Source organism: Eucyclogobius newberryi, unplaced genomic scaffold (genome assembly GCF_026437365.1).
Source record: "Eucyclogobius newberryi isolate DKJ021-1_F unplaced genomic scaffold, fEucNew1.0.hap1 SCAF_16, whole genome shotgun sequence".
NCBI lineage: Eukaryota > Metazoa > Chordata > Actinopteri > Gobiiformes > Gobiidae > Eucyclogobius > Eucyclogobius newberryi.
In genome coordinates this window covers 26,393,506-26,406,325 of record NW_027315790.1, presented here as the reverse complement: position 1 = coordinate 26,406,325, position 12,820 = coordinate 26,393,506, and the positions used below count along the sequence as shown (strand labels likewise).

Genomic DNA, 12,820 nt, shown 5'->3' with positions numbered 1-12,820 from the left:
GACCAAACCATCAAAGTCTGTGCATACGACTGAAAGCATCTCAGTAAAATCATCAATAAAACGTTTGCTGTGATGGGGAGGCTTGTATAAGACGATGAAGAGAATGGATGGAGACTGTTTTAGCTCCATTTTAAAGGATACATACTCAAATGATTAAAACACCCCAAAAGACAACCTGTGGGTAATTATTTCCTCTCTAAAGATTGCACAGACTCCGCCCCCCCCCTTTTTTTCTCTTGTTTCAGATTCAAACTTAAAGTTAGGTGGAGCAGATTCTATTAGGACTACATTTCCTGTGTTTCTGTCAAAGCCATGTATCCGTTAAAAACATAAAATCAAGATTGTAAGAAGAAGAAAAAATGATTAATTAAGAGTGATCTGTTACATAAAAGGATCTGACGTTTAGCACAGCAAGTTTCAGTGGGCCTGGGCGTTATCTTTTCACAGGGAATATGAATCAAATTTCTTAGATTGGGCAGCCTGACTCGCATTTTGTTTTCCCATCTGTATGATGTGACTACAGAAACTAGGGTTGGCATTTTTTTTACTACCTCTAAACTAAAAACAAATATGTGTCCAGACAGATATGAGCTATTAAGTAAAAAAAAAAAAGAAATCTACTCTACCAGAGAGAGCTTTACAATTGTCAAAAAAAAAAGTGTCTAGTACATAAATTAAACAGCCTCGATAACGATTGACGAACTTGTGTTTCTTTATCAAAGCTGAAAACAAAACAATTAATTTGTGTCAAGCAGAGTGACACACCACAGAGTTCACAGCTAATTCCTAATAACAAGTGTCTCCAGTATGCGGCTTTGACACAACACAGACGACTGCCAAAACAAATAGAAACCCTATGTAGCCATAAAAGATTTTCCGACAGTGCTACCTGGTGGTCAAATGGTTAAGTCACAGCACACTTATGTCAGGCTCCAAGTGCAGTTGGCCGCAGAGTCATGTGTTTAATCCTGACGACTGTTGATTTACTGCATGTCTTCCCCTCTCTCTCATTCCCATTTCACCCTGTCCTCTCATGTCTAATAAAGCCTTCAGGCAACAAAATCCTTCAAAAATAAAATGTATTAAATCAATTTCATATAGTTAATTATATTTTTTTTTTCACAGTACGGCCACAGGAAGAACGGACACACTTGAGAACATGCATCAAGACAAAACATGTAGCGCTTAAACAGAAATATGTGTCTCGGCCTATAACAGATACAAGTTTTTCCTATGACATCTGGGTACATTGCTTTAAGCCATGTATGATGGGAAAAATGTATTGTATATAGTGAGTCGAACTAAAAATGTATCATGAATCAATTATTTTACTCAAGCAATTGATTAAACAACTTAAATGTAAGACATTTAAGACCATACATCAGGCTGGGAGTACACAACTGCTCACTTTTTCTTACTCCTTTTGAGAACCTAAAAGTCATACACTGCTGAAATGAGAAAATGCTGTATGCAGCAAATGAATCTGCTAGAATAAATGAAATTGCAGTAACCTAATCTGTTTTTCTGATTTTTAGCTCAAGATGGCCTCCACCAACCATGACACTAACATGAAATCAAATGGCTATGCACACATCCAAGGTCCTGTGGCGGGTGTTTATCTCAACAAGGCCAAAGAGAAGATCTCGATTTATCAAGCCATGAAGAGACGTTTGCTCAAACCGTCAACAGCTTTAGCTCTGCTCGAAGCACAGGCCGCTACAGTCGGTATAGTTGACCCGGTAACAAACAAAACACTCCCTATTTCTGAGGCACTCAAAGAAGGAATAGTTGGGCCAGAGATGAGAGAGATACTCATAGCAGCAGAGAACGCCCTCAAAGGATACAAAGACCCCTACTCTGACCAAAAAATATCCTTATTTCAGGCCATGCAAAAACAAATAGTGACAAAAGAGTATGGGCTGAGGCTACTTGAAGCACAGACTGCCACTAAAGGCCTGTTCGATCCCATTGAGAAAACATGGATGTCAATTGATGACGCTGTCAAAAAAGGCTTTTACGAAAAAGGTTTTCTCAACGACCAGATGTTAGAGCTCAAAGTGATTTACAACCCAAACTCACAAGAAAACGTCAACTATCAAAGTATAATGGAACAGTGCATTGTGGACCCAAACACAAGCCTGTTGCTGTTTCCAGTTTACATAACCTTTAAAGGTCTCAGAAAAGGTATAACGTGTACAGAACTGCTAGAGTCCAAGATTATTGACAAAGAAACATTTGATGATCTACAAAAAGGCAAAACCACAACTCAGGATGTCATGTTACTTGAGTCAGTGAAGGAGTACCTGGAAGGAAAGGGCTGTATTGCTGGAATTGCAGTACTTTCCAACAACAAAAGATTGAGCATCTATCAAGCCATGAAACAAGGTGTACTAATGCCTGGGACTGCCTTGGTTTTGCTGGAGGCCCAAGCTGCTACTGGCTTCATGATCGATCCTGTGGAAAACAAAAGATACACAGTGGACCAGGCTATTAAAAACAAACTGGTGGGTCCAGAGTTTCATGCCAAACTGAGATCAGCAGAGCGAGCAGTAACAGGATACAAAGACCCATACACAGGCGAGATCATTTCCCTGTTCCAAGCCCTGTCTAAGGATCTCATTGTGAAAGATCATGGGATTCGTCTACTTGAAGCTCAAATCGCAACAGGCGGGATAGTCGATCCAATCAACAGCCACAGACTCCCAACTGAAGTTGCGTTTAAAAGAGGCTATTTCGATGAAGACATGAAATCCATCTTGGACAATTCAGGAGATGACACTAAAGGATTTTTCGATCCTAACACAGAAGACAACCTTACTTACCTCCAGTTGTTGGAAAGGTGTGTAATAGATCCCATTACTGGACTGTGCCTCCTTCCTCTCCATGATAAAAAAGGTGTCAACAACTTCATCTTTATTGAGTATAATGTAAAACTGGCCTTCAAACAGGAGATGGTAAAAGTGACCATCGGCAAATATGCAGGCCTGACTGTGTCTCTATGGGAACTGCTGATGTCCGAATACTTTGATGAACACCAGCGACGGGAATTCATCAAGAAATACAAAGATGGGACACTCAACATCAAGACAATTGTAACGATGGTTTTAGAAGTTATCGAGAAGTCTGTGAAAACAAAAGAATTTGTTTTTGAGGGCATCAGGGAAACAGTCACTGGAAAACAACTTGTAGAAGCAGATATTATAAGTGAAGAAGTATTAGAAGATTTGAAAAAGGGTAAAACATCTGTCAAGGAATTAACAGAGGATGAAACTGTCCATGGGTACCTACAGGGAAAAGACTGCATCGCCGGTGTTCTTCTCCCCAACTCCCAAATAATGAGAATATATCAGGCAAGAGAGGCTGGACTGCTGATGCCCGGAACGGCTCTGATTTTACTGGAGGCTCAGGCAGCTACAGGATTCATCATTGATCCCATTAGAAATAAAAAGTTCTCAGTAGATTATGCTGTTAAAGCTCGGATTGTGGGCCCTGATGTTTATCAAAAACTATGTTCAGCGGAAAGAGCGGTCACCGGATATTTAAATCCTTATGATGGTAAAAAGATTTCTCTGTTTCAAGCCATGCAGAAAGACCTAATAGTAAAAGATCATGGTATCCGTCTTCTCGAGGCACAAATTGCCACAGGGGGCATTATTGACCCTGTTAACAGTCTTCGTATTCCTGTTCACATGGCATACAAAAGAGGATACTTCAATGAGGAAATGAACCAGATCCTCCTTGACCCAAGTGATGACACCAAGGGATTTTTTGATCCCAACACCCACGAAAATCTGACATACCTGCAGCTCCTGGCCAGGTGCGTTACAGATCCTCTGACAGGTATGTGCCTACTGCCGCTCAAAGACAAAGGAAAAATAATTAACATTGATGACAGCATAAGGGGAATCTTCACAACAACTATTGTGACCGTCCGATATGGGCGTTTTAGAGGTCAGCACACAACACTTTGGGAGCTGATCAATTCAGAGTACATCTCAGAAGAGAAAAGACAAGAGTATTTCAGGCTCTTCAGATCCAAGAAAATCACAGTTGAGCAGCTACGTACATTAATATTGGAGATTATCCACACTAAAGAGCTAAAACAGCAAGAAGGAATGACCTTTGATTGTCTTAGAGGAAAGGTTTCTGTTGTGGACCTATTGGATCTGGAAATTGTGGATGAAAAGACATACAGCTGTTTAGTTGAAGGAAAGATCTCAACGAAAGATGTTACTGACAAGGTGAGGTGTTATCTTCAAGGAAAAAGTTGTGTTGCTGGTGTGGTTCTTGAACAATCTAAGAAGAAGTTGAGTATCTATGAGGCACAAAAAACTGGCCTACTTACACCTGGCACTGCCCTCTGTCTTCTGGAAGCCCAGGCAGCTACAGGCTTCATTGTTGACCCTTTGCAAAACCAAAAGTTAACAGTTGAGCAGGCCCTCAAAGAAAAGATAATTGGCCCACAGATGTATGAAAAGCTGTTGTCTGCAGAAAGGGCAGTGACTGGTTACACCGATCCTTACTCCGGACAAAAGATTTCCCTCTTCCAAGCCCTAAAAAAGGATCTAATTGTAAAGCAGCATGGCATTCGTTTGCTAGAGGCCCAGATTGCGACCGGAGGCATCATTGACCCTTTGAAATGTCTTCACCTGCCTCTTGATGTTGCATACAGGAAAGGGTATTTTGATAAAGAAATGAATCAAATACTGAATGAGCCAAATGATGAAACAAAGGGATTTTTCTTCCCAAAGACAACAGAGAACCTCACCTACCTGGAGATGTTGAACAGATGTATCAAAGATGAGGACACTGGGCTATACCTGCTTCCACTGAGTGACAAGCCCAAAGCAAAAGAGCCTAAAGTTTACACCCTAGAAGAAATTAAGACAGAATTGGAAAAAATAGCTGTGAATTTGAAAGTCGGACGTTATGCTGGAAAATCAGTGTCACTGTGGGACTTGATTCACTCAGGGTACTTGACCGAAGACCAACGCAACGAGCTCATTGAAAAATACAGGACAGGAACAATGACCTCACAGATCATTATCACAACAGTAATCTCTATCATTGAAAAACTAGAGAACAGTGAAACTGTTCTCTAGATACATTTAAAAAGATACAAGAGGGAAAGCTCACCTTTCATGCAGTAACGATGTGGGAATCTGTGATGACATACCTAAGGGGAACTGGAGTCATTGCTGGGATAAAAATGCATCCATCGCAGAAAGTTATGAGCTTTTATGAAGCAAAAAAGAAGGAACTGTTGACCCCTGGCATTGCACTGCTCCTACTTGAAGCTCAGGCAGCAACAGGTTGGATTATTGATCCTATCAGGAATAAAATCTTGACCGTTGATGGCGCTTCAAGAGAAGAAGTGATTGGACCTGACATGCACGAGCAGCTTCTCTCAGCTGAAAGAGCAGCCATTGGTTACAACGATCCATACACAGACACCACTATATCACTCTTTGAAGCAATGAAAGAAGAACTCATTCAGAAAAGTGATGGTACTCGTCTTCTTGAAGCACAGATGGCAACTGGAGGAATTATCGACCCAATACACAGTCACCGGTTACCCCTTAAAGTTGCCATTAAAAGGGGATATTTTGATGAAGGAACTAACAAAACCGTTCTAAACCCAGATGAGAACACAAAGGGATACTTTGAACCAAATACAAAAGACAAAGTGACATACCATGAGCTGAGGAAGAAGTGTGAAAAAGATACTGAGACTGGCCTCCTTCTGTTGCCTCTATATGAAAAGCAGGATCAGGAATTCCACACTAACGAGCAAATAGAGCTTGCATTTGAAAACACAACGGTCAACATTGATGCAGGAAAATTTAGGAACAAATCCACAACCCTATGGGAGGTTTTAATCTCTGCGTATATATCAGAGCAGAATCGCAAGCAACTCCTGGATCAATACAAGACAAAGACAATAACAATCGAGGAGATGATTGAAATACTTACTGTTATAGTCACAGAAGTCTCATCAAAAGAAAGAAAATTCAAAGGTCTGAGAAAACAAGTGTCTATCAGTGAGCTTTATGAATCCAAAATTATTTCTAAGGAGCTTTTTACACAGATTATTCAAGGAGAAGTGACTGAGGAGACTATCAACAAAATGGAATCAATCCAGAAGTATCTTGGAGCCACAAACTGCATTGCCGGAGTAAGAGTGGAGTCCTCAAAGAAAATCATGAGCATTTATGAAGCAAAGAGTAAAGGCTTGCTAACCCCTGGAACATCTCTAGTTTTGCTAGAGGTTCAAGCTGCTACTGGCTTTATCATTGACCCAGTGAAGAATAAGAAACTTTCAGTGGAGGAAGCTGTGGCTCAGGGAGTTGTTTGCAGTGAATGGGAAAATAAATTGTTGTCTGCAGAAAGAGCAGTCACAGGGTATAAAGACCCCTACACTGGAAATACAATATCTTTGTTCCAATCTCTCCAGATGGACCTCATAGTCAAAGACCATGGCATCCGTCTGCTTGAAGCTCAGATCGCCACAGGGGGCATCATAGACCCAGTACACAGTCACAGAGTGCCTGTGCAGGTGGCCTACCAAAGAGGATACTTTGATGAAGAAATGAACCAAATACTGTCTGTTGCTGATGATGACACTAAAGGCTTTTTTGACCCTAACAATCAAGAAAACCTCACCTACCTACAACTAATTGAGAGGTGTGTCATAGATCAAGACAGTGGTCTCGTTTTACTCCCCATTGTGAAGAAAGGAGAATTTTACTTCTTTGTTGACGAGGCAACTAAACTCATTCTGAAATCAAAAACAACAAACAAAGCAGATGGTAAATACAAAGACCTCACTGTGTCAGGATGGGAGCTGCTCTACTCCAGTTACATCACAGAAAAGAAGAGGAGGGAGCTGGTTCAACAGTTCAAGTCTGGAGAAATATCCATTGACCAATTATTAGAGATCCTCTTGACAATAATCCAACAGAAGACTACTACCACAACGACCACAACCATCACCACCACAACAATGATGGAGACAAGTCAAGCCAATAAATTTCATGGGATCAGAAAGGACGTCAGTGTTACTGAGTTGTTTGAGTCAAAGATCATAAACGAGGACCTTTATAAAGACATTAATGCAGGAAAACTGACCGTGGATGAAGTTAGCGAGATGGAGTCGGTCCGAAAGTATCTTGAAGGAACCAACAGCATCGCAGGGGTTTATCTGCAGTCCACTAAAGAAACCCTGAGCATCTATGAGGCCAAACAAAGGCGCCTTCTAACTCCTGGCACTTCGTTAGTTTTACTGGAAGCACAGGCTGCTACCGGCTTTGTCATTGACCCAGTGAAGAACATGAAGCTTTCAGTGGAAGAAGCTGTGGCTCAAGGGGTTGTTGACAACGAGTGGAAAAACAAACTGTTGTCTGCAGAAAGAGCAGTGACGGGGTACAAAGACCCCTACACTGAAAAAATGATATCATTGTTCCAAGCTCTCCAGAAGGACCTCATAGTCAAAAACCATGGCATCCGTCTGCTTGAAGCTCAGATCGCCACAGGGGGCATCATAGACCCAGTACACAGTCACAGAGTGCCTGTGCAGGTGGCCTACCAAAGAGGATACTTTGATGAAGAAATGAACCAAATACTGTCTGATGCTGATGACGACACTAAAGGCTTTTTTGACCCAAACACACAAGAGAACCTGACATATCTACAGCTGGTAGAGCGATGCTTCACAGACCCACAAACTGGTCTAAGCTTGTTGGTGATTGCAAAGAAAGGAGAATTTTACTTCTTTGTTGATGAGGCAACGAAACATATTCTGAAATCAAAAACAACCAACAAAGCAGATGGTAAATACAAAGACCTCACTGTGTCAATGTGGGAGCTGCTCTACTCCAGTTACATCACAGAAGAGAAGAGGAGGGAGCTGGTTCAACAGGTCAAGTCTGGAGCAATAAATATTGACCAATTATTAGAGATCCTCTTGACAATAATCCAACAGAAGACTACTACCACAACGACCACAACCATCACCGCCACAACAATGATGGAGACAAGCCAAGCCCATAAATTTCATGGGATCAGAAAGGATGTCAGTGTTACTGAGTTGTTTGAGTCAAAGATCATAAACGAGGACCTTTATGAAGACATCAATGCAGGAAAACTGACCGTGGATGAAGTTAGCGAGATGGAGTCGGTCCGAAAGTATCTTGAAGGAACCAACAGCATTGCAGGGGTTTATCTGCAGTCCACTAAAGAAACCCTGAGCATCTATGAGGCCAAACAAAAGGGCCTCCTAACTCCTGGCACTTCTTTAGTTTTACTGGAAGCACAGGCTGCTACCGGCTTTGTCATTGACCCAGTGAAGAACAAGAAACTTTCAGTGGAAGAAGCTGTGGCTCAAGGAGTTGTTGGCAGCGAGTGGAAAAACAAACTGTTGTCCGCAGAAAGAGCAGTGACGGGGTACAAAGACCCCTACACTGACAAAATGATATAATTGTTCCAAGCTCTCCAGAAGGACCTCATCGTCAAAGACCATGGCATTCGTCTGCTTGAAGCTCAGATCGCCACAGGGGGCATCATAGACCCAGTACACAGTCACAGAGTGCCTGTGCAGGTGGCCTACCAGAGAGGATACTTTGATGAAGAAATGAACCAAATACTGTCTGATGCTGATGATGACACTAAAGGCTTTTTTGATCCAAACACACAAGAAAACCTGACGTATCTACAGCTGGTAGAGCGATGCTTCACAGACCCACAAACTGGTCTAAGCTTGTTGGTGATTGCAAAGAAAGGAGAATTTTACTTCTTTGTTGATGAGGCAACTAAACATATTCTGAAATCAAAAACAACCAACAAAGCAGATGGAAATTACAAAGACCTCAATGTGTCAGGGTGGGAGCTGCTCTACTCCAGTTACATCACAGAAGAGAAGAGGAGAGAGCTGGTACAACAGGTCAAGTCTGGAACCATATCCATTGACCAATTATTAGAGATCCTCTTGACAATAATCCAACAGAAGACTACTACCACAACGACCACAACCATCACCGCCACAACAATGATGGAGACAAGCCAAGCCCATAAATTTCATGGGATCAGAAAGGATGTCAGTGTTACTGAGTTGTTTGAGTCAAAGATCATAAATGAGGACCTTTATGAAGACATCAATGCAGGAAAACTGACCGTGGATGAAGTTAGCGAGATGGAGTTGGTCCGAAAGTATCTTGAAGGAACCAACAGCATCGCAGGGGTTTATCTGCAGTCCACCAAAGAAACCCTGAGCATTTATGAGGCCAAACAAAGGCACCTTCTGACTCCTGGCACTTCGTTAGTTTTACTGGAAGCACAGGCTGCTACCGGCTTTGTCATTGACCCAGTGAAGAACATGAAGCTTTCAGTGGAAGAAGCTGTGGCTCAAGGGGTTGTTGGCAACGAGTGGAAAAACAAACTGTTGTCTGCAGAAAGAGCAGTGACGGGGTACAAAGACCCCTACACTGAAAAAATGATATCATTGTTCCAAGCTCTCCAGAAGGACCTCATAGTCAAAAACCATGGCATCCGTCTGCTTGAAGCTCAGATCGCCACAGGGGGCATCATAGACCCAGTACACAGTCACAGAATGCCTGTGCAGGTGGCCTACCAAAGAGGATACTTTGATGAAGAAATGAACCAAATACTGTCTGATGCTGATGACGACACTAAAGGCTTTTTTGACCCAAACACACAAGAGAACCTGACATATCTACAGCTGGTAGAGCGATGCTTCACAGACCCACAAACTGGTCTAAGCTTGTTGGTGATTGCAAAGAAAGGAGAATTTTACTTCTTTGTTGATGAGGCAACGAAACATATTCTGAAATCAAAAACAACCAACAAAGCAGATGGTAAATACAAAGACCTCACTGTGTCAATGTGGGAGCTGCTCTACTCCAGTTACATCACAGAAGAGAAGAGGAGGGAGCTGGTTCAACAGGTCAAGTCTGGAGCAATAAATATTGACCAATTATTAGAGATCCTCTTGACAATAATCCAACAGAAGACTACTACCACAACGACCACAACCATCACCGCCACAACAATGATGGAGACAAGCCAAGCCCATAAATTTCATGGGATCAGAAAGGATGTCAGTGTTACTGAGTTGTTTGAGTCAAAGATCATAAACGAGGACCTTTATGAAGACATCAATGCAGGAAAACTGACCGTGGATGAAGTTAGCGAGATGGAGTCGGTCCGAAAGTATCTTGAAGGAACCAACAGCATCGCAGGGGTTTATCTGCAGTCCACTAAAGAAACCCTGAGCATCTATGAGGCCAAACAAAGGCGCCTTCTAACTCCTGGCACTTCGTTAGTTTTACTGGAAGCACAGGCTGCTACCGGCTTTGTCATTGACCCAGTGAAGAACATGAAGCTTTCAGTGGAAGAAGCTGTGGCTCAAGGGGTTGTTGGCAACGAGTGGAAAAACAAACTGTTGTTTGCAGAAAGAGCAGTGACGGGGTACAAAGACCCCTACACTGAAAAAATGATATCATTGTTCCAAGCTCTCCAGAAGGACCTCATAGTCAAAAACCATGGCATCCGTCTGCTTGAAGCTCAGATCGCCACAGGGGGCATCATAGACCCAGTACACAGTCACAGAGCGCCTGTGCAGGTGGCCTACCAAAGAGGATACTTTGATGAAGAAATGAACCAAATACTGTCTGATGCTGATGACGACACTAAAGGCTTTTTTGACCCAAACACACAAGAGAACCTGACATATCTACAGCTGGTAGAGCGATGCTTCACAGACCCACAAACTGGTCTAAGCTTGTTGGTGATTGCAAAGAAAGGAGAATTTTACTTCTTTGTTGATGAGGCAACGAAACATATTCTGAAATCAAAAACAACCAACAAAGCAGATGGTAAATACAAAGACCTCACTGTGTCAATGTGGGAGCTGCTCTACTCCAGTTACATCACAGAAGAGAAGAGGAGGGAGCTGGTTCAACAGGTCAAGTCTGGAGCAATAAATATTGACCAATTATTAGAGATCCTCTTGACAATAATCCAACAGAAGACTACTACCACAACGACCACAACCATCACCGCCACAACAATGATGGAGACAAGCCAAGCCCATAAATTTCATGGGATCAGAAAGGATGTCAGTGTTACTGAGTTGTTTGAGTCAAAGATCATAAACGAGGACCTTTATGAAGACATCAATGCAGGAAAACTGACCGTGGATGAAGTTAGCGAGATGGAGTCGGTCCGAAAGTATCTTGAAGGAACCAACAGCATCGCAGGGGTTTATCTGCAGTCCACTAAAGAAACCCTGAGCATCTATGAGGCCAAACAAAAGGGCCTCCTAACTCCTGGCACTTCTTTAGTTTTACTGGAAGCACAGGCTGCTACCGGCTTTGTCATTGACCCAGTGAAGAACAAGAAACTTTCAGTGGAAGAAGCTGTGGCTCAAGGAGTTGTTGGCAGCGAGTGGAAAAACAAACTGTTGTCCGCAGAAAGAGCAGTGACGGGGTACAAAGACCCCTACACTGACAAAATGATATCATTGTTCCAAGCTCTCCAGAAGGACCTCATCGTCAAAGACCATGGCATTCGTCTGCTTGAAGCTCAGATCGCCACAGGGGGATCATAGACCCAGTACACAGTCACAGAGTGCCTGTGCAGGTGGCCTACCAGAGAGGATACTTTGATGAAGAAATTAACCAAATACTGTCTGATGCTGATGATGACACTAAAGGCTTTTTTGATCCAAACACACAAGAAAACTTGACGTATTTACAGTTGGTTCAAAGATGCATAATTGATCCAAAAACTGGACTAAGCTTGCTTCCACTAAATAAGAAAACATAAGACTATCGCATTGAAAAACGTTGATATAAAAATTGTGACTAACTATTTAAAAATATAGGTGATATTGATGAAGTATTAACATTTTGATTATTTTTCTGCCTCACACTGTCTTGTTTTTGTAACATGTACACTGGAAGCCGTTTAACATTTGTTTCCATGTCATTTGTATTTTCTTCTTCTTCCAGCCGTTGGTATTGATTATATAAATTATCCTGAGATTTTGAATAAATTCATTTCCACACACTACATGCCTTCTTTTATTTTCTGAGTGGAGTCTTTTTTTCCAAATTAGTGGCAAATTCATATAGCTTCATCTAAAGAAGAGTCTAGTCTCTAAATTACTCTTCATGACTCAGAATTATGAAATATTGGAATGGTACAAGATGTCTGACTCCAGTGTGCCACATGTGTGTCTGGCCCTGTCACCAGCTCATCAGGCTAAGGATCTCAGCCCAATGACCAAAAAATTGACCTCTCTGACTGATTGGCAACTCACTGAAATGACTCAGGTCTTTCTTTCTGTCTCTTTTAATGACTCTGTTTTGGAGAACCTCCAGATTCCACATCACCTTGGCCGTGAATTGACTAATTATGAAGATGCAGCAGCCATGCACAATTATTACCTGGCGGCCTGTGGGCTACTTCTCCTTACGATTTGGGCCTCTGTCATTTGACATGGACATGACCAGGGTGGTGCAGATACCTCAATGGCATATCAAACCTCAAGCCATTCAGGGCATCAATGAGACCTGGTCTGGACTGTGGGAGGCTGACGTGCTTGAATCTTACTCTAAATAGAATACACCCATTTTATCAGTACCAAAGAAAGACCCAACTCAATTCAGACCAGCTCACGATTTGGGAAAAATCAATTATCTTGTCACGGACCTTTGCCCACCCGTACCTGACTCTTACAGGATGCTGCAGACATTGGAAAAATCATACATGGTTTACTGCAATCGACCTGGCTAACGCTTTC

At 42.2% G+C, this 12,820-nt stretch overlaps 1 protein-coding gene across 1 annotated transcript; it reads left to right on the top strand.

Moving 5' to 3' along the window:
- The first annotated feature begins 1,535 nt into the window (after positions 1 to 1,535).
- On the top strand, positions 1,536 to 11,877 carry LOC140362295 (epiplakin-like). Its single transcript, XM_072448407.1, is given in 3 exon segments — positions 1,536 to 5,079; positions 5,112 to 11,615; positions 11,618 to 11,877. Coding segments are annotated over 3 exon segments (10,266 nt in total). The 5' UTR covers positions 1,536 to 1,541; the 3' UTR covers positions 11,842 to 11,877.
- Positions 11,878 to 12,820: the final 943 nt, after the last annotated feature.